We start from the raw sequence: 24,756 nt of genomic DNA, 5'->3' as shown, positions 1-24,756 counted from the left end.
CAGACAGTTTCTCTGATTGTCCTGTGAACTCGACGGCTCGACGTTCATATGTGAAGATGAAGTCTGACCACCTGCGTATTTTACTGCAGCAACGGTTCAGGGTATAAATGAGAGAGACATTTCTGCTCCTCGGTTCTGATTGAGTTATTTACTCTCTGAGAATCAAATTGTCCTGATTAAGGGGACGAGGACGCTCTCTGTCTCATCCTGTATGAACTGAGTCTGGTATTCACTGCTATTCACTGCCCCACCTCAGCTTTATGCAGATGTTGTTGTTGTGGATATGAGGTCTTTCCTTGTCTTCTCCTAGAGTCGACTGGATTCAGTCCAATAAATCTTTCTGTCAAAGTTAATGTAGTGTTAGTTGCTCTGCCCTGATACCGATCGGGACATCCCTATTATTGGACTTAATTTTTTTTCTACTAACGTGGCTTAAAAAATGAAGTGCAAAAAGTAAAGAAAACACCCATATTAAATGAAACAGGAAGTAGCCTACCTCCGGATTTTACAGCGCTCTCACAGGCATGGACCATTACAATGACTGTTCTTTTCATAAAGAACTACAAAACCAGCTACATCTTCTCCTTCTTCTTCTCCTTCTTCTTCTCCTTCTTCTTCTCCTGCTTCTCATTCTTCTTCTTCTCCTTCTTCTTCTGCTTCCTATTCTTCTGCTTCTCCTTCTTCTTCTTCTCCTGCTTCTTCTTCTTCTTCTCATGCTTCTCATTGTTCTTCTTCTACTTCTCTTTCTTCTCATCATTTTTCTTCTTCTACTTGTTCTGCTTCTTATTCTCCTGCTTCCCCTTCTTCTCATTCTTCTACTTCTCATTCAAACTTGAATTAACGTCTTACCATTAACTTACGCTCTTCACCTCCGTCTTCATCGGCGGCCGCATATTTGGCTGATTGTATAATTGCATGCAGAAGCAGGTGCTTCCGTCAGCATCCAGAGTAACAGGCATTACTGCCAGCCTCATCGTTCTTGATATCAGGGCGTGTCAGGAATGTGAGGAGCGCTGACTCAGCGTTAATGGCTGCAGCAGCTGACATAACATAACATAACATAACCTAACGTTAGCTCAGCGCTGCGCCTCGTGAACCAGTTCCTCAGGTAACCCACTTTAAATGTCTAGCCTTCACAACTGGGTTAGAAAACCAGGTTAGAGTTCCCGTGCTCGATCCGGGAGTCCTGGTTTACCCCGGAATTGTGAAATGTATAACCGTAGGGCTGCTGCACTTCCTATAAGGGTTCCACCTGCTCATAATGCACAATCTGTTCTTTCTCTGCAGCTGAAAGGCTCAGTGTTAGCAGCTTATCCTGCCTGAGCTGTAAATTTATATTTATTGCTCCATGTAAATGAAGTCACGGTTAAAGAATCCTCCCCTCATTTGAATACCTGTCTGTTCTCTGTGTTTGCAGGCGCTGGAGATCAATTGGTCGGGACTCACAAACATGTTGGACATTCCCGGTCTCAAGTAAGTGAACTGCAGGTCTCATGACGTTTAAAGGTTTGTGTCTGACGGGATTTAAACCACAGTTTTGTCAAAGAAACTCGAGAGGATTTTCTTTAAACCGTTTGAGCCCAGTATCTCATAGAGGCCGAGCTAGCGAGTTTAGTTTATGCAGTTCAGTAGCAGTGAGGAACATACAGACTTGTGTCCAAAAATTATTTACAATACAGTCCTAACTTATGTCCCCAAGAAGTTTCAACCCCATTCACATAGTGTTAGAGGACAGGGACCAACAGCCCCCCCCCCCCCAACAACAGGTAAGACGTTAACGGACACAAGTCATGCATCAACATTATATTAACTACCTAAAATGACAGACGCCATCCATGTTTGACGTGTATTTTAGTGTTTTAGTTTGGCCCAAGTCCCGCCCACTAACATGGAGGGGGTGGAGCTTATGACCTATACTGCAGCCAGCCACCAGGGGGAGCTCTAGTTGCTTTGGCTTCACTTTTGAGGAGCAGTTCCGTCGTCCATCTTTATATACAGTCTATGTCCTTCAGCCTCTATGAAAAGCAGAGGGGAAGCGTTGCATCATGGGAATATGTCCGCCCACACACGTAGCCTGGATTAAAGCACAATCATGGGTTAGTTTAATGCGTCTCTGACTGATACCTGCTTTTCATTGCAAACAACGTCCGGGAGGACTTTAGAGCGCATGTCTCCATTCAAATTCCTCATTCAAATGAAATGCAGCGAGTCCAGAGGGCGCAGACAAGGAAAACAAATATGTGTTACATGTCTCTCTCTCTCTGTGACTCACCCAGTTTATGAAATAATAAACGGTCTGAAGGAAAAGGCCTTTTTTTTTTAAGTCGAGTTTGTCTGGTGAGCTCATGGAAATGTTAACAGAGCCAAGTGTGACACAGAGATCGAAGCTCGGTGCTGCCAGCTGCAACAAATATGCATGGTTCTCTCTGTGGTCTGCCATTTAAATAGAGAAAGGGAAACGTATTCAGTTCTTTGGTGTGGATGTTACTTGGACATGTAGCACCCACCGAGACCAGACCAGACGCCCCCACCCCATAGCAATGACACTCCTTGATGGCAGAACAGTTGACCTGGCCTCCAAATTCACTAGATCCCAAACTGATCAAGTATCAAAGAACAACATTCTGTAGCCAGACACCACAGGACACCCTCAGAACAAGACGGATTTTATTCTTATTATTAGTGGAATACTACTTTAAAGAAAGAAACTGTAAAGCTTTGTAGCGACTGAATGCCTTTGACCAGATCACAGTTTGGCAGCTCTCACATAACTGAGAAAAATGACACTTTGAGGAGAGACGATCCCGGCGGACACGCGGCCAGAGCGTCCTGCTGCTAAAACCATTACATTAACCACCGGATCACCGAAGGGATTACGACCTTCACTTTTTGCCCCCGCCGAGTGTTGATATTTTTAGTAACCTGATTATAAAAAGGAGAGCCGCAGCAGACGGGTGATGGGATGTCTGGGTGGATTAAGGAGAAGTGTGTTTTTTCCAGACGGGACCTTTTTGTCATTTGAAAGTGGAAATTAGTTCTACTGACTGCTTCCTTTTCTTCCACGTAGAGTAGAAAAGCAGAAAAATGCTGGAGGATTTATCATCACACACGCTCCACTTCTAGGCTTTTTTGTATCCCAGTAACTTAACTGAGTTCCTCGAGGAGACTTTCTGATGTCTTTGCTTTTAGTAATCAAGGTTATTTTGTCAAAGAAATGTGTAATTCTAAAAAGAAGCAAGCCTAAACGTGGTCTGAGTGCTCTTTTATCACTTTTTTAAAACCCATTCTCCATTGTGAAGCATCAATGTTTTAAGTATTGGGTTTTACACCCCAGAACTGCAGTTCCGCAAATGTCCACTAGAGGCTGAGTCAATCCCCACTGACTTCTGTGCTAAAAAGTCCAACTTTACACGTTCCAGCGTGGCACTAAATACAGTTTTGGTTTCTATAGCTGTCTTATGTAATTATGACAACTGTTCAGCAGTGAATTTATATATAACTCAACCCGTTTCAATCATATCTAGGCTTCAAGTTCTGATGATTCATTGGCGTGGCTGCTTTGAGTCACCAGTTGGTGTCCTTACAGGTTTCTTGCTGTCTTTTAACCTCAGCTCCCATCACGCTCCACCGCTTTGACTATTTTAGAATTAGCTGGGAGTTATAGACGGTTTATGCTTCTGGCTATTCACGTCATGCTACCCTAGCGCCGCAGCCTGACGTGAACTCCCCAGGAATTTAACTATGCATTGCGACGACACAGACCACAAGAGCTGTGATTGGTCCCGCTTGGTAGTGTTTCTGCTTTAGTATTTCTGGCTGCTTCTCCATCGCCGCAGTGTTTTAATTGAATTGATTGTTTTGGGTCAATAAAGATGGAGGACATGGAGGTAAGGTTAACAGAGGACGCTTAGAGATACCAACATTTGAACGACTCGTCTTGTTTCAGTCGCTGTTGTTGAAAGTGAAACAGGAAGTGGAAATAAAAATGAACTCAAAAAAAAAGACACAGCGCTGACTAGTGTTTGGGTGGTGTTGTTACAGAGCGAGACAGAGTTAAATGTAAGTATAAAAGGCTCGCACCGGCGTAGGCTGCGTACGTAGGTTACGGCGTCTACTGTATGTCCCGCAGAGGTATAAAATCTGCTTTAAGGGGAGTCAGGCAAGATGGTGACAGCCAGAGACGTCAACACTGAGCTTCAGAACCGCTCGCTATGTTAAAAAACGCTAACTAGCCTAGCTTAGCTTTTCTTTCGATTTATACTTTGATATGAAACCCTCGTACCCCACACCAGTCGTTTTAGAACTGAAGACTTGGATGAAACGTCTTCAAGAAACTCTACAAGTCCAGCGTTCCATGTTTCAGCTTGTTTTTTTTTTGTTTTTTTTGGATGAATCCACTTTGGGTTTGTTTCAAATCAGTATTAAAAACTCTATTTTCAGCTCGAAGATAAAGTTCAAAACGGCCCGATCTAGAACGACACGTACTCTGTTACTACTGCTCTTTACTGGCGTGTGTTGTAGGCGCTTCCTGTTGGTTTATTTGTTGTCTGTTTTCGGGCACACTCTGGTTTCCACCAGACTCCACCCTGTGAAATGCAGCTTTCCTTGTTGAACGAGTTCGAATGAAAACGTGTGTGATCAACTGGCAGACCTGCTCTCGCCACACCCTCCTCTTCCTGTGTGTGTGTGTGTGTGTCAGGGCACTTATGTTTCCTCAGTGACGATTTGCATTTTGCCCCGAATCGGCAGGAAAAGCTGAGGTCACCGTCTCTCTGAGTAGCAGCAACAAAGACAAACACACACACACACAGAGTAATTCCCCAAACAAGCTCCTTTTATGGGTATTTGGGAAACCTCAGTGGGGCTTTTAATCACCAGCCCGGGCAGCAGAGCAGCACCATCTTATTAACCCTCACCATCTTATTAACCCTCACCAGGACGTAGTTGTGCGTTTATTGCAGATCAGGAATCAGATCAACCCTTCCTTCTTGAATTTGTGTGACATATCCCAAAGTATGAGCGTGACCCAGAATCAGCTTCTCCAGGGAGATGTTCCTGCAGGAAGGCAGCTCAGTGTTGCTCTGGTGCAAGACTCTGCTGCCATCTAGAGGACAAGAGGTGGAACAGCAGGGCAGGGTAGTCTGACAGGACAAGGTGGTGGGGTCAAAATAAAACACACGACGACAAAGTAGTTTAGTTTAAAAAGGTTCAGTTCCACCCCCAAAAACAAGAATATACGTTAGTCTTCATCTGTAGAGTTCAGAAAATAATAGTTTTAACTTTGTACCCAAGAAATAGCAGATAAAACTGCTTTTGTTTGACATTTTTCAAGTCTCTAAATAAAGCCTCTTTATTTCTGGCCTGTAAATATGATTATTATTAATAATAATAGTAATAGTTGTTATTAGAGACAAATTACTGTTATTTCTGTGCCTCAAAATGTCAGAATTTATGTTTTTGAATCATTTCTGTTTTAAACTACTGCTAAAGCTCTTTGGTATTTCTAGTTTGGTTTAATTTAAGAAATAAATAATAGTTTAAAGTTTAATACATAAAAAAATTTTAAAAAAATGGAGAGAGAAGTAAACGAGGAAACAGACGTTAGTTGATTCATATAAAACCAGAAGTTATTGTCGGTGAAGAAGAACAAGGCCATGGATTTTATAGCTCTCTATTAAAAACCTTTACTGTTGGTCTAAACTGAGCACAGACGTGACTCTGGAACAATATTCAGATGTAATTTTAGACTTTCCAACACAAGGTATCTGGTCGTCTGAATTTCTCTCTGAGCGTTTGTCCGTGAAAGTTTATTTAGAGCTGAACACAATGTTTGGCTTTGACTTGTTGCACTTATATTTACTTTTGTATCACGTTAAAAAAAAAGAAAGTTGTATATTCTTGAATTTAAAAGTAAAAGTCTGTTGTTTTTTCCGTTTTATTTTTCTGGTTTTAACTTGAAATACCATAAGATGCATAATAATTCATTTGTACGGCCTGTTTCATGTCTTACAGAAGCACTTTTATGGAGTGTGAGTTTTAAATTGATTTCTCTCTTTGTTTATTTTTCCCATCTTCTTACCTTCTTCTGTCCATCCATCCTTCCATCCATCTTTCTCAGTGGCTTGTGCGACAACATCATCCAGGACATCATCCACAGCAGCTTGGTGCTGCCCAACCGCATCACCATCCCTCTGGTGCAGGAGGAACAGCTGGCCAAGCTCCGCTTCCCCACGCCCAAGGTAACACGCACTGCATGCTGGGAGTCAGTACCTCAGTGTGGTGACGGACGGAAAAGTTGTTTTGCATTAAAAATGAAAATTGCATTGATCAGTAATTTATTTTTTTTGGACCGTCAGCTCAGACTGCAATACCAGCAGTAACCACTAGATGGCTGTAATTTATCAGTTTAGCTGCTTTAAAAGAATAAAATAAACTCGCCCAAACGATTTGATTGGCCCAGCATTGGCCAGGAACCTAAAACACATCCAAAGGATAACCCTAGTTATGCTAATTACCTGTAATTTCTTTTTAGAAGAAGATTCAAACAATTAGACGGTTACAGTCCTCAACCAGACGTAGTCGCTAGTTTCTGCCTTGGAGAGTATGTCACCGGTGGTTTTCTTTTCCTCCCGCAGGGCGTCCTGAGGATCCATTTCATCGAGGCCCAGGAGCTGCTGGGCAAAGACAAGTTCCTCGGGGGTCTGATCAAAGGCAAGTCCGACCCGTACGGAGTCGTCCAGGTCGGGACGGACATCTTCAAAAGCAAAGTCATCCACGAGACCGTCAACCCCAAGTGGAATGAGGTGTACGAGGTGAGCGGCCACGTCTGCCTCTGCTTCTCGTTCAGGCCTCCTGCTTCTAAATAAAGAACACATCTGCAGCTTTTTATAACATTCACAAGACGTTCAGTAAAACCTTTTAGCTTTAAATATGTCTAATATTCACATTGTTGGTTTATGAAGCTGTGATAGATCTTCTAAATAATCAAATTCTCACTTAGAAAAAAGGCAGAAATGCAAAGATTTTCTATATATTCTTCAGATTTTAATGAAAAGTTAAAATAAATTTATTATTTGAAATCCAAAAACAAACAAAATAAAAGTTTCTGGCTTAATTTTTGACTTTTATTATGGAGTCAAAATCCTTCTTTGTCAGAGATTGTGGCGTTATTAACTTATTCCACTGGGTGTTGGGATTCTGATGCCGTTATACGCCAACAGGAGAGCGTCTCCATCGAGTCCTGTGTTTGCTGCGTGTTAACGTGGCCTTTATCTGTGTTCCCAGGTCCTGGTGTACGACCACTCAGGATCCAATCTGCAGATCGAGCTGTTTGACGAAGACACCGATAAAGACGACTTCCTGGGAAGGTAGCGCTGCTTTCAGGCCCAAACCCAAACAAGTCTTTTCTGACGCAACCGTGAAGAGAAATGATTCTTTTTGCATTGTTGGTTGAATAAGTAGTTTGAAGTTGCCATGGTGGGCTTTTAAATATTCGTATTGTTTTGTGATTTGTCAGAATGACGATCGACCTGGCCGAACTCCAGAAGGAACCGAAGGTCGACGAGGTGATCTGCATCATTTCCTCTCTTTCACTTCGATTCCCTGTGATGTTTGAGTCTAAAATGCAGCAGTCAGGAATTATTAAGTTGTAATGTTAAATTAAAATATTCTGTCCTTGTAGCTGTTAACTAATAAATAATAAATAAATAGGGAATTAAAGGGGAACTACTGCTTTTTATGACCTGGACCTTATTTCTAGCATAAAATATGATCATTTACTCACCCATATAAATTTGGTGTAATTTGTATTCCTTTGGGAGATATTTAGATCAGTATATATCCATATAGTGGGAGTGAATGGGGCACCGATACGCAGCCTCTAAATAACGCATTATCTGCTGCGAAACTCGTTCATTTCACCAATATTTTGTTATGATACACTAGTGCTATTCCCTGTTGAGTCTGGAGTTACTTGTTATCATCATCTGGGGTCTGTAGATTGACCTACTAACCTAGCACTAGCGTATCGTAACAAAATATTGGTGAAATGAACGAGTTTTGTGGCAGATAATGTGTTATTTAGGGGCTGCGTTTCGGTGCCCCATTCACTCCCACTATATGGATATAGGCGGATCGTCCGAATGACTCCAAATGACACCAAAGTTATATGGGTGAGTAAACAACTCAAAAAACAGTTGTTGTAAGTGTTGTAAAAAACAGTAGTTTCCCTTTAACAAATGAAAGTATTTAATATGAGTACACCGTGTCAGCATGTGGTTAAATATTGATGTGATCATGTTGATGTAAAAGGAGTTAACATCAAGCAGCTGTTCATGGTTCTGAAACAACAGTAGAGATCCATTAGAGACGGCAGCTGTTATAATATTTATTTGCACACAGGGAAACTGAGATCAGATCTCAAGTCCTAGCTGACAGGACACAGGGAGATTTTCAAAATAAAACAGACGGAAAAAAGCATCAGAACCCATAAATACAGACATCATGACACTGATCTCTTCCTCTCAGTGGTTTCCAATGGAAGAAGTGGCCTCAGGGAAGCTACACCTCAAGCTGGAGTGGTTGTCTCTGCTGCCCACGTCCGAGAAGCTGGAACAGGTACGATGCACCGCTGCTTCACAAACCGATCAACCTTCACACAAATAAACCTGCCATTTGAAAATGTCTAAAGCATAGCCTCTCTGTGCGTCTTGCCTTCCCTCGCAGGCGCTGACGAGCATCAAAGCCGATCGCGGTTCAGCCAACGACGGCCTGTCGTCTGCGCTGCTCATCGTCTTCCTGGATTCAGCCAGAAACCTGCCGGTGAGTCAGGAACAGAGATGCATAAATAAATAACTTTCAGTGAGAGAGAGAAATAGAGTTTGCAGCTTGTTCCAAAATATGTGATGTCTCCTCAAGTCATGACACACTCGAGATTAAGCAGCTGTTTGTGGTTCTGAAACAACAGTATGTAGAGATCCATAGAGGCAACCAGCTGTTGGAATATGGTGTTTATGAGCTGCTCTGTTGAACGAGTGCTTTTCAGGAAATGGAAGAAGAAGAATCGTAACGGTGGGAGCTTTTTACTGGATGGATCTGATTGTTGAGCAGCTTTTCCTCCGGCTTATTTAAAGCAGGTTAATGTGTGAGGATGCTGTTTTTGTATTTGAGTGATTAAGCGGGGATTTTAGCACCAGTGTTGAATAGGACTCGATATCCCGCCCTTTAGTTATTTAGGAAAAAAGCTTCAGTCTTTTACTTACCTGCTTTCTGAGCTTCTTTCCTGCTTTTCACTCATCTCCTATGTCTCAGTTTCACTCTGATCACTTGCCAGTTCATTAGGTACACCAGTGAAATTATTCATCAGCAGGATCAACAGTCCTGCACTAAATCTTGGCTTCAGGAAGATTCAGATTCAGAAAACTTTATTGGTCCCTGAGTGGGGGGAGTTTAAACAAAGTGCAGGAACAAAAAACAACAAAAATAGAACAATACAAAGTGTATACAAGTAGCTGTGCCATAAATGTTTTAACTATCCAAACTAAAATAACTGAGAGGGCTGGTTTCATTTCTTTTTTGTGTTGACGCACGTTTCTATTATTTTTCCAGACCCATTTTAGGTTTAATAACAGAAGATTCACTCCAGTTTAACAGCACCACAAACTACGTCCTCCAAAACGATCACGCATTCGAATTGGGCTGCGTTAAAGAAGTCGATTTTTCTCGATTCAAGTCGATCTTTATTTGAAAGATCCGATATCGGTTCATAAAATCCCCAGATTTCCTCGATCAAAACACGACTGAAGCTCCAACTCTGAGATTGGATTTAAAGAGCATGGCGACAGAGAAGAGCCGCTCAAAATCAAAGACACATGAAAGATGTGAAAGTAGAAGGAGAATATTGTGACAATACCACAAACCAACCAACATTAGTCTTTGGAAAATCTCTGTAGCTGAATTACCAGCTTTATTCACCTGTTTCAACGTCAACTGAAAGTTATAACCATAACAGCAGTTTATATGAAGGCATTGGTTTTTCACTAGTGTACCTTGTGTTTTGTCAAGTGATGTCAAAGAACTACCTGCACAGCATCCTACATCCCGTATCAAATAGTTGCACTTGAACACACCACAACGCCAGACTGTACCAGCACCAGCAGGTGACAGTAGTCAGCGTTCATCATCCGAAAGGTGAAACAGGAAGAGCTAGTATTGAATTGACTCAAAAGTTGCGAATGGGCCAATTTCACAATAATATTTATAATAATCCCCTCCCCCCATGCCCCATGTGGCTTTTATCTCACAGTAGATTAGTAAATTCATCTTCAAACCAAACCCCAGAGTTTGACGTGAACTTCATGTGACTTGGAAAACTAATTTCCGAGCTCCATTTGTCTTTAGAAAAACTGCCCACGTGTACATTTCCTTCACCGAAACCTCAGCGCTGGTCTGATTAGTTTGTAAAGCCTCTAGTCTGTAAAGAGAAGTGTTATCTTGTCTCTTTTTGTGTGTGGTAGCTGCACAGGCTTCACTTTCACTCTTTTCAGCCTCCTCTTCATCTTCTGTGCTTTTCCTCCCTCTCTTTTCCTCTTCTCTTCCTCCTCCTCCTCCTCCTCCTCCTCCTCCCTCTGAAGAGCGTCTTCGAGGGGAACCTGGGCTCTGGCTACTTAAAAGAGAGGCGGGCGGCGGGCCTCGTGTTTTGCGAGAACACCGCTTCCCTCTATAGGACCTTATTTGTGAGTCCGCTGGCTGTTTTCTGCACCCTAGAGTAGTTTGGAGAATGCAAAGGTGTGATTTCCTCTGATGAAGATCTTATTGTTTTTTTTAACTGAATGATCTGATGAGCATGAGTCCTGACTAGTGCATGGGTTGGATTCCTCAACATTTGTGAATGTTTTTTTGTTTGTTTTTTTGACTGATTCTAAAGCCAATGAACACGACAGAAACGAAGACTTTTAGGGCTATCCAAATTAGTGTGAAGGGATGCGTTTTAAGTTTTTTTAAATTAGTGAATTCTCCGTGGATTGCTGCCCTCCATCCTTCCTGTTGTTGAAGCCCATCCTGTGTGCAGGTTTTTTATTCCATCCCCCCGATCTGCTGCTGTTCATCAACTCTGCCACCAGGGGGCAAAGCTCCACGAAAAAAAAAAACCTGAAGTGAATGTGATCTATTTTAAAGGAATTGCACAGAACTTTTGATGCTAAACGCCAAGACAGTGACAAGATTGTGGTTTGCTAGTAGCCATATATACGTACATGTAGATACTTGGCATTCATTGGGAGGATTAGAGTGTAAAAGAAAGTGTTAATGTAATTCCTCTCACTGCCAGAAGGGGGAGACGCAAGTTTCACTCCGGAGCTTTAAGCTAACACTCAATCTTTTACTCTTTAAATAATAACTCGTGGAAAAATTTGCTTAAAAATACACATTAAAACAGTAAGAAATGTCAACTTTGGTGACATTTTTAACAAATCTAAAGAAATTTAGCAGGTTGGGATTATTTAACAATACAAATTTGTACATGCATTGGTACATGCTTCTCCGACGCATCAGCTAGGTGTATCTACATGTGCATGTATGTATCTATGGCCCGTAGAAGTCAGTGATGAGTTCATACTTAACTAAAATCTAAATTCGTAAATTGTCAACAAGTTTGTGAATTCCTTAAAAAAAAGTTGCTTCAGTTCCCGTCATTGATCCGACATCAAGTGGTCAACTTTAAGGCCCATTTTATCTACATTACATCAAAGCTGGCCAGATCAGGAGCGTGATGAAACACCAGATAAAGTTTTGCAGCCCGGAAGTCAGACCAACTGCACCCGTCTGCAATTTTTTTTTGTGGTGGAAAGTTGGTCTGGAGTCTCCCGCAAAGAGTTGTCGGGTTAGTGTAGCAATTTGGGCGTGGCTGTATGTAGTGATGACCAGAGTGGGATACACTGGCCGATGTCGTCGTTTGAGCACCGCGGAGTTGAATTGCTTCACAACTAAATGGCTCTGATTGGTTGCAGGACTGTCCAGTTGCATGCAGAGGTATTTCTTTCTCTGTATTGATTGAAACACGCCCCATAGTGAAATCCGCATGGCTAGACGTTTCGTACAGTTCAGTCCAGTCTTGAATCTTGCCGATTGTCCACATTGTTCCATTTTAATCTGTCAGTCCTTGTTTATCTCTAGCCCGGAGGCCAGACCTGGTCTGGAGTCTCTCCGTTGGGTACTGACTATGCTAAGGCAAAGTTCTGCCAATCAAATCATTTGGGCGGGCTCTGGGGAACATTGGCAAACCGATCAAAGTAGTGACGAGCAGTGAAGTGAATCAATTCCCCCACCCACAAATTGTTTCGGGTGGAAAGTTGGTCTTGAGTCTCTTCATTGGGAACTGATTCTACTCCAGCAAACATCTGCCGGGCCAATTGGATCGTTTGGGCGGAAGGACTAACCCGTTTGGCAATGGGATACTCTGATCTACTACAGCAGCATGTACAACTGGTATCAGGGTTGTGGTTGGCGGTTCCCCGTCTTTCCTTAATTTATCATCCCTGCACAATAGATAAAGGTTTAAAAGGTTTGCTACATTCTGTTTTATTGCCAGTTCGGTTCTATTGTGACGAAGATGCCTTCTGTCAAACTGTATTTGAGAATGTTTCAGTTGCGTGGCACACTTGAAGCGCTCCGTTGTGTTGTACACGGCTGCTATATCAACGGATTTCATCCCGATGACAGATCTTACAAATGTTTCTTCAGTTATCGCCGCAACATCAAACCATCTGAGCTTCCTTCCCTCTGGTCTTTATTTACCTCTCCTCTCCATTGACGCCTCTTATCCAATGCTGTAGTATTTTTGACTCGAGTTCAACCAGTGCCTTCAGGCTGACACGCTAAAACATTGGTAGTGATTCAAAAACAAGTGATTTCTTTCTCTGAGCGTCAGCCTGAACCCAGTACTGGTCGAGCTCTAGTTTTTTGGGGAATGACATTAACCATGTGACCATCCATGTTGTCTCTCTGTCTGTTTCATGTGTTGCTGCCGGTGTTGGTGTGTTGTCATCATTATGTCCTCCTCCCTGCATGCTCCTCCTTTACCCCCAAAATAACCCTCCTGGTGTGTGTGTGTGTTTGTTGTTGTCTCCTGCCTTGTTCCCGGGGGAAAAATCAAAGCGCAATCCCTTAGAGTTCAACCAAGCGGGGCTGAAGAAGGCCTCGGTCAGTAAGGCCATCAAGGTAACGGCAACGAAGCACACAAATACTGCTCAGACACCGAGAGGAGATACAGAGGAAACACTGAGACACATACGATAGATGTTCGGTTTAGAGTCCAAAAGTATGCGGACACCAAACGTTGCTGCAACATCCGATTAGGGAGCTCGTCCTTCACAAAGCTGCTCCTCGACTTTAGGGATTTACTTCCACAAACTCAGTGTTTAAATTAAGTAGTCAGAGTAAAAAGTCTCTCCTGGAAAAGATTCATGGTGTTGTATTTGGTTTTACCCAAGAAACGTACCTCAAATACCCAAACTAAACCAACAACTGAAGTCCCAGGTCAGTCAGGTTCTTCCAGGGAAACCAAAACTGCGACCAAGCCGAAGAACACTCTCATCTTTGATAATAATATAATCTGTCTGTAGCAAAGGGCCTTAACCTAACCATGAAAGCGAAGGGTGTGCACATACTTTTGGGCCGTACAATGTCCGCTGCAGTTTAAATTTAAAGCGTTATTAGTCAGTCGTGAATTAAAAGTTCATCTTCTGATTATAGTTTTAAAATATAAAAGCTTAAATCCTTGTGATTGGGGTTTGAGAGACACGAGAAAGCCCCTTAAAGACAGAATTTGATCAGATCTGGAGACGGTTTGGTCGTTTAGGAACAACGTTACGGAATTAGAAAGCGATCAAGGAGCGAGTTTGAGCGTCTTTTGAACCCGTTTAAGTAAAAATCCCACCAGGAGTTCTTACACTGACTCGTTTTCTTTAACAAAACTACCACTAATCTACATGTTTGTCGATTAAAACTGCGTCTAACAATGTCTGTTGTAAATAACGGGAGCTACATTTACTCTTTTTCATTGTTTGTGGTGTATTCCTGGTTCGTGGGACTTTAACCTGACCTACTGTCCATCTTAAAACCTTCTAAAACTGACATTTTCTATTGAGATTGAGACTTTAAAAACATTTAACATCACAATCCACATTTTAGAAGCTATCCTTAGTGTCTTATGGTGATTTCAGTTGTGTTCATTTGTGAAAAAAGGGACAAGAAAACCTCTTGGATCTTATATTCAACCACAGTCAGATATCACCTCATCTTATTGTTGAAAAATGAACTTTAAACTTTAAAGCATTGAGTTCTTTCCTGTTTGTAAAACCTGTTTTTTTCCTTCTGCGGCAGTCTGGTAAGAAAGTGACCAGTGATCCCAGTCCGTTAGTCCAGTTCACAGTGGGACACAAGTCCTTCGATAGCAAGGTGAGTTCCTATTTCTTCACAATCTTCTTATTAGAGAAAATGTACACAGGTCAGCCACAACATTATGACTACTGACAGGAGAAGTGAATAACATTGACCATCTTGTGACAGTTCAGTGTTCTGCTGGGAAACTTTTGGACCTGGCATTCATTGGTGTGGATGTTACTTAGACATGTAGCACCCACCTAGACCAGACCAGTTTGCTTCAGTGGAACTAGTGTGGAACAACATATATTATGAATTTGTAGTTCTGCTGTTTCATTGTCTTCTACTTGACTCCTTCCTCTTCCTGTTTCCTTCTCCAGACCAGATATAAGACCAATGAACCAGTGTGGGAGGAAACGTTCGCCTTCCTCATCCACAACCCCAAAAAACAGGAGCTGGAGGTCGAGGTAGGAACGCTTTCCGTTTCCCGTCTCTGTAAGCTGCAGTTAAATCTCCACTGTTATGAACTGTGACTGATGCTTCAGAACCCTGTGTCCCTTTAGGTGAAGGATGAGAAACACGAATGTTCTCTGGGGACGCTAACGGTGCCTCTGAGTCGTTTGCTGGAGGAGCCGGAGATGACGCTCAACCAGCGCTTCCCCCTCAAGAACTCCGGACCGAGCTGCACCCTGAAGATGAAGATGGCTCTGCGGGTATAAGATCAGATGATGATGGTTCAGGTTTTTAGATGCTGGAAGGCCTTCTGTCTCATTTTCTTTCCACCCGTTGTCTGAATTTCAGGTGTTGTACCCGAAAAAGGACACGTCCTCCAACTCGTCCACCCCGTCCTCGGTGCAGGTCCGCAGGTCCAGCTCGTCCAACTCGACCAGCCCGACCCCGCGGCCCTCTGTCTCCTCCCAGTCCCCCAAACCTCCGTCTACCAACGCGGACATCCCCGAATCGGTCCCGGTGTCGCCCCAGGACCTGCTGAGCCGACGCAGGGAGCAGGGGGAGTTTGTGAAGTCTCCAGGAAGCACAGATTCGGGGCAAAGCGGAGGAGGAGGAGGAGGAGGTGCAGGGGGAGGTCAGAGCCTGGCAGAGACCGGGAGGACCGCCTCCAACCTGAACATCTCAGGCTCCCAGCATTACTTGGTCGGAGGCAAGGAGCCGACGCCCAGCATCGCGTCGGACATCTCCAACCCCTACGCTGCTCAGGAGCTGCAGCAGAGGCTCCAGCTGCTGCAGAAGTGTGTACCACCTTTATTTGTTGAAGCCCTGATCAGGTTGGGATGCACATTTCTGTTTTAATACCTTTTATTTTATTTCTGTCTCTGTTTGCTTGCAGTGGTTCAGGCCCCGGACATTACCCACTTGGTGAGATCCAGCTGACGATCAGACACAGCTCCCAGAGGAACAAACTCATCGTAGTCGTTCTCGGCTGCAGGTACAGAGAAATAACAGTGAAAGCTTTTTTATTTATTTATTTTGAAAGATCTGACAAGATCTGACGTCCTTTTACTCGACTTCCACAGAAACCTGATCTCGTTCACGGATCAGGGCTCAGATCCTTACGTCCGCCTCTACCTGCTCCCCGACAAACGGAGGTCGGGCAGGAGGAAAACTCATACGATAAAGAAATCCCTCAATCCGATTTTCGATCAGACGTGAGTCCAGCTTTGAGCTCCATTGTCAAACGCTGCTGTTGTTGTTTTAGCTGCTGACTGACTGAGCGGCGTGTCCTTCGTCCTTCCTCAGGTTTGAGTTCAGTGTTTCCCTGGTGGAGCTCCACAGACGGACTCTGGACGTAGCAGTGAAGAACGGCGGACATCTGCTCTCCAAACACAAAGGTCTTCTTGGGAAGGTGCAGAACTATTTGTTATTTTTCTTTTCGTTTCGGGTGTTAAATACAGACTGAATCTGTCTGTTGGATTAAAGAGAAAAAGTAAAAAGCCTGTTGTGTGAAATATTTCATATATTTTTATTTTTTTTCATCAGGTTCTGGTGGATTTGCCTCCAGAAGAAATAAGCAAGGGTTGGACGCAATGGTTAGTCATTCCTCCTCTCCTAAAAACTTTTGTCATTATCGTTGAATGTTATCGCTCATAAATAAATCTGTATCAAAACATTTGGAGTAACGCCAACATGGCATCATTATATAGAAAGTACTGATGTAAATGTATGAATGTATATGAAATTATTACATAAAGTCCCTCTATTAACAAATAATGCTCTCAAAACATCTGACTTTAAGCTAGCTCATGAGCTAACTAGCTGTTAGCGCCACCGCAGTTAGCATGTCTAATCAATAACAAACGACTGGAACCTTGTAATCAGATCGTTTATGTCCAATACATTTTTATTATTAAGTATTTGTTTAGATTTCTAAAAAAATAAAAGTAACACAAGATGAATTATTGGTGCTAAAAGCTAACTAGCCTAGCTTAGCAGAGAAGCAATATCTCCTCCCTCTATTTTATGATTTTATTTTTTTTAAGACTGAGTCGCTGTAAGAACATGTTTTTGAAACAGTTACAGTAATAGTAAGTTAGCATTGTGAATGCAGATAGCTAGCTAGTCATTAGCTAGCACAGCTATGGCTAGCCTAGCCACTGCAACCAGTCTGTCCAGTCGGTAACAGAGGGAATCGTCTAACCAAATACAGTTTACTCTCCACAAGTTTAAATAATATATTTGCAACTATTTGGTTGGATTTACTTAAAAAAATGACTGAGCTGCTGCAAAAATATGTAAAAAAATAAAAATTAATTTTTTTTTTTTTTTAAATGCTGGAAAAACGTTTATTAGAGCTAGCTAGCCATTAGCTAGTCATTAGCTAGCATGATTATGGTTATCAGCCTGTACAAAGCCAGAATTATGTCATCAAATATAGTTCACCCTCCATTTAAGTAATATGTTTGCAACTAGTTGGTTGGAATTACCCCCCCAAAAAAACACCTAGCCTTGGTGCTAAAAGCTAACTAGCCTAGCCTAACAGAGAAGCAATATCTGCTAGTTCTATAATTTATTTCTTTATTTCTTTATGATTGAGCTGCTGCAAAAATATGGAAAAAAAATAAAATAAAATAAAAAAATGCTGGAAAACTTATATTAGAGCTAGCTAGCCATTAGCTAGCCATTAGCTAGCATGGTTATGGTTATCAGCCTGTACAAAGCCAGAATTATGTCATCAAATACAGTTCACCCTCCAAACATTTAAGTAATATGTTTGCAACTAGTTGGTTGGAATTACCCCCCCCCAAAAAAAAACACCTAGCCTTGGTGCTAAAAGCTAACTAGCCTAGCTTGTCTGCTGTCTCTATTAGATTAGACTGTGTCTTTGTATGTTACTGTAAATTCTCATTTTAGATGTAGCTAGGCAACAACTAATGAACTCGTTGTCACCCTGCAGGTATGAGCTGAGTGAAGATGGCCTGAAGAAGCCGCACCAACTATAAAAAGCCTTCATCGCTATCGTCACCGTCGTCAACATATCGCCACACTTCCACTTTATACACTTCCACGTCCAGTACGACATGTTTTTATTTTCATTACTTCTAACTGTAAAAAAAAAAAAAAAGAAACGAAGCAGCTTTTGACACTCATCTAATCACATCAGTCGCAAGGCAAACCTCCCCTTTAAGAAGTGACACAGCGGTTGACTAAAGGGAGCGTATACACGTAAAGAACTATATATTACTTCATGTTACGTATTTATAGGAGAAGCTAGTTTGCTAAGAGTAGTTCCACAACGAACGACAGTGTACTCATTTGTAAATAATGTACAACGATGCTGGACAGAACTGAACAAGAGAGAGAAAGAGAGAGAGAGAGAGAGGGGTGTGTGCTGTAACACTGCGCCAAATGATTGTTTGTAATTTTATTTGATATATTTTTTAACAAAAGAGAAAAAAAAATACATTCTGGACAGAGTTTCTGAAGCCGAAGAGGTGGGCGGTCGCACCAAAGAGACGGGAAGTATTTTATTAGTTCGCCCAAATGTACATTAGCACTAGCTGGTTGATATTTGTTTGTATTAATCAACTAGTGCTAGCTTCTTCAGCTAGCAACCTGGCGTTACGCTGAGATAAGGCCGCTGTTAAGTGTCAACTCTGTTGTTTTTAAATGAAATATAAATATTTGCACATGTATGTCTTTTTCTTTTCTTTTTTTTTTAATCTGGTGTGTCGTCAGTGTAAACGTCGCCTAAATTAATCTAGACAGACCTAATTAAAACATAAATAAATGTCAAAATCTTATAAATATATCCTCGGTATTATAACCAGTTGAAAGGAACTGGACTTTTTTGATGGGAACAAGCTTAATAAGAATTCAGGACACAGTTAGCTTAGCATAGCTTAGCATAAGGATGGAGAAACTGTGCAAATGTGTGTAGTCGGTGTAAACATGAAGAAAATAAATAAATCTTAATAATTATCAGCATTTTAAAGGAATAATTTGAGATTTACACAAGACCATATCACTCTGGTGACTCTCTAATGTTGGGAGATGGTTAGCTTAGCTTAGCCTAGCTTAGCAGAAAGACGGGGAAACTGAGGTAAAGGAAGTTCTGGTTGCAAGCTAGTAAAAGGTCAGTGTGGAGAGTCAATAAAACAATGGAACAGAAAGTCATGCTTTGGATATGTGCTGCCACGGAAAGCTTAAAAAATTAAAATAACTGTCTGTCGCCCCCCAGAGGCTGCATTTAACACTACAAGCGATAAAAGTTGCTCAACGGCCTAGTGTGACCAGCAGAGTTGCCGTCGGCGGTGTTGCTCAAGGTTTTATTGACATTGTTGGTAGCGTCATGTGTTTGAAAGTTCACTGGTGATTGGTTGACGTGTCATTGGATGCCAAAAAAAATGCTGGCACCATTAACTTTGATTTGAAATTGAATCTAATATTATTATTGTGTTTTTTGTTAAATAACAAGTCTTTGAGGTTGTGACTGCAGAGTTTCTCTGACACGTTAGCTGTTGTCCAGTCTTTACGCTAACCTAAGCTAACTGACCGCCGGCTTTATATTTAACAAGCAGAGAGAGAAATGTCACTTTTTCAAATTATCTCACAAATATTTAATATAATAGTCATGAAACATAGCTGTATTTTAAAGGAAATGATTAAATCACCTCCGCATTTTCTTGTGTAGAACTGTAAAACTGTTCAACGCCGCCGCCCTCTAGTGGCAGCACGAGAAAAGACAACGACCAAACTGACAAATTCAGGTTGACAATTTCAAAGATAATTTTGAGAGTCAAGGGACTCTATAAACGTTAACTAAAACTTGATTCAATTTATTTATTTTGTTTTATATGTTAAGAGTCTTCCAACTTTCCCTTTTGCTTGTAGTCTTTAATGAAATAAGATAAATCTACAAGTGGAAAATCACAAGAAATCTAGTAAAAAGAAAATTAGAAAACATAAACTCAGAGCATTACGTCTGAACTTTCCATTGCAGTTGTTGTGACGATCCCCGTTACCGTCAGTCAGGTTGCTCACGTTTTGTTTCTGAATCAACGTTGGTCTTAATTAAGTGTCGATGATAACACGTCTGTTTTGTGAACGTCATATAAGAGACGAGCACACGGGATGTGCACAGCTGTTTGGTGTTAAACTCATAAAATAAAAGCATCTGTTGTTTACGTGGCCCCTACGCAGCCAAAGAGTGTATTGTGACCTTTGACCTCCAAAACACAACATATAGACGTTTGCCTTGTTGTGTTCACATCAAGAAAGTATTTTTACATCTATGTATATATATATAGAAAGAGAGAGAGAGAGATACATAGATATATATAAGTAAACATGCATTTTATGTCTTTTTTTTTTTATTTGTGTTTTCCAGCTCTCGTCCTCTTTGTCTTGTGTTTTATTTTGTAAGAAACAGGAAGTGTGTTGGTTCCGCCGTCGACTGATTTGAGAGCTCTGCTCCTGGGCTTGAGTTGGTCGTCTGTAAAGTCGTTTCTTCTTCTTCTATCATCTTCTATCGTCGTCTTAATTTATCTCGTGCCTTAAAAAACCATTCACACGACCCGGAGATGTTTCCATGTATGAAAAGGAAGCGAGGAAATGTTTCAGAATGTGTAAAAATAATAATAATGAAAAACTCTTTTGAAATAAATAAAGAGCTTTAAGCTGGCTATAGCAGCACGGGGATGTGCAGAAGCACTCTGGCCTCAGTTCTTTTTTTATTTTTCAGAGTGAAGACGTCGCGTGGAGTGTTTGGGGAAAATTTGGGAAGATAAAAAAAAAAAAAGACCATAATATTAGTCCAATAAATGCTCAGTAATGACTGGAAAACAAAGAAGTGTTTAATTCATCATGTTCTGTCAACAATCTGGACCAAACTCCATAAATTCTTTTTTGTCTTGAGATAAAACAAGTCTTACATTAAAAATATTGGGAGTACAAGTTACTAAAAGCTGCAGTCTTGACATTATTTGATTAGCTAGCTAACCTCGGAGCCAGAACAAGCTTTCCCCCAGTTGTACAAATTTTCTTTTCTGCTATAAAGTTGGTCTGGAGTCTCTCTGCTGGGTAATGATTATGTCCCTGCAAGAACCTGGTGAGCCAATCAAATTGTTTGGGGCGGGGCTTAACATGGTGATGGACAGAAGAGTAACAGCAGTCATACATGTCAATCTGGGCGCTGTGGAGTTTAATTTGTTCACAACAAAATGGCTCTAAATGGTTTGAAAGTTGCTCCACAATGAAATCCAAATGAAGTGGTGATGCTAGGCTAGTCATGGAACGTGCTAACGGATGCAGCCAGGTTTCAGCTACTGGCTTTACCCTGCAGTTCCTCTACTGGCCTCTAGATGCTGCTGTAGTGGCCAGAAATACAAATATCTTTATGAAACTTCAAATTTAGAAAACAAAACAAAACTTAAGGCCAACAAAGTGACACAAATGAGACAGCGTGTTAATATACAATGTAGGTCCTTAAAGGACGGGGAAACTATGAAACACTAATATTAACACTCTGCATTTGGTTTTCCCCTTTACACACATGTGGTCAGTAGCTATAACAGAGCAAATGAACTGGGATAGACAATAATAAAAAAAAAACATACTGAACATGGCGGTTGATGGGATACTTCAGTAGAGGTATAAGATTAAGAGTAAAATTCAAATATTACTGTACAATCCAGAGATTAAAGGATGAGGGAACAGATTTATGCAGAGGGTGGTCTTATTCTGCTCCAGGTTCATTCAACAGACGGGATAAATCTAATATAACTAAATAAATCGACCCCATACCTTTTGAAAAGTCTCCTGTTTGTTTTTAAGAATATAAGATTTTTTTTTTTTTTTTTTTTCCCAGAGGTAAACGAGAAGATAATTCCCTAAACCACATGGTAATACCTGGCTTGTTCGTACTTTTCCATGTTAAAGCTATTGTCGTCTTTGCTCGTAGAAGACACAGGGGTTTAAAAAATATATATATATTTTTCACGATGTTTTAGATTATGCACATCTGGGTAGAGGTCAAACAGAAAGAGTTCGATTCTAGCTCTAATCTGATCTAGATGATCTCCTGCACCTTTAGTCTAACGGTTAGACTCTAACCTCTTCCCAAAACTCACACCTATGGCAGAAATACAGATTCACTCTTTTTACAAATAAATAAATGATTTGGTGAGATGATTTAGAGTAGCATTTAAGTTTTAAGATGTTTTCAACAGTCAGTGCTCTAGTTGTGTGGGCACTGTTGTTTCAGTATTTGTGCCTCAGTTCCTCTGTTGACCACTGGAGGGCGCTGTTTCATCGTCTCATTCCTGCATCCAGCTTTTGGAAAAGGTCAGAAAGACACTTTAACTCATTCAGTTAGTAATTTTCTGTAACCACTTGTCCTCTGGAGGTTCTTGGAGCCTATCCCAGCTCTTTTTCCTCACATACAGTTTTATTTGAATACTTTTCAACAGATCTGAAGATGCACAATTTTAACAAAACAAAGATTAGGTGACAAGGTTACAGTTTATTATTTTTTTCCCATGTACACGCTGCTTCATCGGTTTATCATCTGAAAGCCTTCAGATTTGCTTCAAAACCCTTCAGGGATTCAAGAGTCTGTGATTAAATCTCATGTGTTCCTGACATCCAGGGGCCACACAGTTAACCTGGGATCCTCTCCTCTGGTTCTTTCCTGTTCAAATGTTCAGTTGTTTTCTTACAGACTCTTGTACTTCAGGTCTGAGGTCACCAACCACTCGGTGATGCATATTTTTCTTTCTCAGCCGCGCTGGGTGACCTGAAAACGCCTCAGGCAGGCGGGAGGTCAAACTCAGCCACTCAACAATCAGTCAGCGATTAGGTTTATTTGGCGTGCGTTCCGTCTCCACCTGGTCCCCACGCCGAGCGCAAACACCGAGCGGGCCTCGCTGTTTGCCTGCGGCCTGATAAGGCAGCTGGGAGCACTGATTTGGTGCTCCGGCTGCAGAGAGATCTGGATGAATCAGACTCTCTTGACCCACTTTGATAGCTCCTGGATATCAGTGTCAGGACACAGTTTGTCATACGTAAGATGAGAATTTAATTTGTGTGGGAGGCAAGAGAGTATGTGCTTTAACCCCTTCACAAGCAGGAAATGGGTATTTATTGGTCCTATATGAGCAAATGGAAATACACGCTTTTTAAATATGAGTTTGCTCGTGTACTTAATAAAATATTAACTTCATAAACATATGATCTTTAAACACGTCTCAGTGTGCAGTTTCTTTTTCTTTAGATTGACTCAATTTCTGTAAATAAAACAAATAAACAAAAACATGCATTTTATAGTCAATAAATCGTCAATACATTTCCTCATTTGTAGATACATTTTAAAAGCTGCTCTAGTACAGCTGAAGGACAGTTTGTAATCATGGATTTCACCTTTAGTAAGTTATTTCTCACATTTAAATTTAAATTTAGCCCTACAGATTGACTGGAGACAGCTAATGGACTTTTTCCGGATGAAAAACGACCTCATTTATTTATTTATTTATTCATTCATTTATTTATTTATTTATTTATTCATTCATTCATTCATTTATTTATTTATTTATTTATTTATTTATTTATTTATTTATTCATTCATTTATTTATTTATTTATTTATTTATTTATTTTAACCTGGCATAACCTGGATTGTTTCCGACAGCACCTGAAGGCAGCGGTAGTGCTGAATCAGAGAGTTCCTTGAACGCGTCAAGGCAGAAATAAACAGACGAGACCCGGATGTGGGTTGAGCGAAACCTTCAAAATAAAGGCTCGAAGGGAGCGCAAGTGACAGGGCAGGAAAACAACAGGAGACCTTTGAGTAATAAAGACATATGATGTGATGGCAAAATGTGATATAAACACCCCACCTGGTAATCTACTGGTAAAATAATTATTTATTTTTTGTAATTAAAGAAGTAAATTAATACAAAAGGTGCTAAATAACTTGGTGGGGGGCAATTTAATGTGCCGTTACTTGGCTAAAGTAGCTTTTAAACATTGTCTTTGTTGTACACATAAGCAAACCTGTTGATTCTTAAGTTGCTGAAGGAGTTAACTGGGGTTTGGAATTGAAGTTCTCAAATTAAATCTAAATAAATATAATAATATATGTTAATATACAGAAACTGAGCCAGTTTATAAATATGAATAGTGTAGTTTCAGAGCTGGGGACGAATCAAACCCTGCTGGTACTGTGCTAAATATCTATTTAAGTAAAAATAATTAAAAAAAAAATACACTAGCTGTAATTTATTAGGAGCAGGTTTTAGATCAAAAAGTTAAAAATGAAATAAAAATAAACAAAATTCTTCTGATTCTGTTTTATATTATTATTTAATATGTATGCTCTGTTTTAAATCGAAGATTAAACCGTTTAGTTCATTCATCTTTTATTTCTTGACTGCCTCAGTTCGACTTTAAAACTTGTTCTCAAAGTGAGTTTTATTTTGGAAAACGCCCACCGGAAGTCAGGCGTGTGAGCGCTGCTCGCGCTGCTCTGATGCTGAGAGAGCTCGAGCCTCCGAACCAACGGCAGAAACGCCCTGCATCCTCCTCTCCTCTCCTCCGACATCCATCCGCCCAGAGAACAACGCCGCCGCCGCCGCTGCCGCCGCCTCCTCACCTGCTCCTCCAGCCGCGAAGGGGTCGCTACGAACCGGAAGAAACGCGAACCGAACCCCCGCTGGAAAATATGGCCTTTTAACGCTCGACAGACGAAAAAAAAAAGAAGAAGAATCATGGAGCCGTTGCCTCTCTCCTGCCTCCTCCTCCTGCTCTTCCTCTTCGCTTCTGCTTCTGCTGACAGGAGATTCGGTGAGTAAAATTAACGGCTAATTATTTCCGTTAATGACACCGAGGCTGTGGGGTCCTTCCTCCAGAGCCATTTTGGAGACAGACG

At 41.2% G+C, this 24,756-nt stretch overlaps 2 protein-coding genes across 3 annotated transcripts in view; both read left to right on the top strand.

Annotated features, from left to right (window-relative positions):
* esyt2a (extended synaptotagmin-like protein 2a) overlaps positions 1 to 20,561 on the top strand; it is a 44,381-nt gene extending 23,820 nt beyond the window's left edge. The window contains exons 8-24 of one of the 2 annotated variants that reach the window (XM_084546443.1): positions 1,418 to 1,473; positions 6,119 to 6,239; positions 6,636 to 6,812; positions 7,285 to 7,367; positions 7,517 to 7,565; positions 8,527 to 8,616; positions 8,725 to 8,820; positions 13,153 to 13,215; positions 14,380 to 14,454; positions 14,760 to 14,846; positions 14,943 to 15,092; positions 15,181 to 15,626; positions 15,725 to 15,823; positions 15,912 to 16,043; positions 16,135 to 16,240; positions 16,375 to 16,424; positions 17,789 to 20,561. In XM_084546443.1, coding sequence (XP_084402569.1) covers positions 1,418 to 1,473; positions 6,119 to 6,239; positions 6,636 to 6,812; positions 7,285 to 7,367; positions 7,517 to 7,565; positions 8,527 to 8,616; positions 8,725 to 8,820; positions 13,153 to 13,215; positions 14,380 to 14,454; positions 14,760 to 14,846; positions 14,943 to 15,092; positions 15,181 to 15,626; positions 15,725 to 15,823; positions 15,912 to 16,043; positions 16,135 to 16,240; positions 16,375 to 16,424; positions 17,789 to 17,834 — 1,926 coding nt within the window. In that variant the 3' untranslated portion in view covers positions 17,835 to 20,561. The remainder of the gene's footprint in view (positions 1 to 1,417; positions 1,474 to 6,118; positions 6,240 to 6,635; positions 6,813 to 7,284; positions 7,368 to 7,516; positions 7,566 to 8,526; positions 8,617 to 8,724; positions 8,821 to 13,152; positions 13,216 to 14,379; positions 14,455 to 14,759; positions 14,847 to 14,942; positions 15,093 to 15,180; positions 15,627 to 15,724; positions 15,824 to 15,911; positions 16,044 to 16,134; positions 16,241 to 16,374; positions 16,425 to 17,788) is intronic. The other variant, XM_084546444.1, reaches the window with a different exon arrangement.
* Positions 20,562 to 24,595: 4,034 nt separating this feature from the next.
* LOC311488899 (receptor-type tyrosine-protein phosphatase N2-like) overlaps positions 24,596 to 24,756 on the top strand; it is a gene marked incomplete at its 5' end in the record, with an annotated part of 207,251 nt that continues 207,090 nt past the window's right edge. Inside the window, one exon of the mRNA XM_084545761.1 lies at positions 24,596 to 24,671. Coding sequence (XP_084401887.1) covers positions 24,596 to 24,671 — 76 coding nt within the window. The remainder of the gene's footprint in view (positions 24,672 to 24,756) is intronic.

Source organism: Chelon labrosus (assembly GCF_963514085.1).
Source record: "Chelon labrosus genome assembly, chromosome: 6".
Classification (NCBI taxonomy): domain Eukaryota; kingdom Metazoa; phylum Chordata; class Actinopteri; order Mugiliformes; family Mugilidae; genus Chelon; species Chelon labrosus.
Note: the sequence above shows the minus strand (reverse complement) of the source record. Positions and strands in the feature narration are given on the sequence as shown.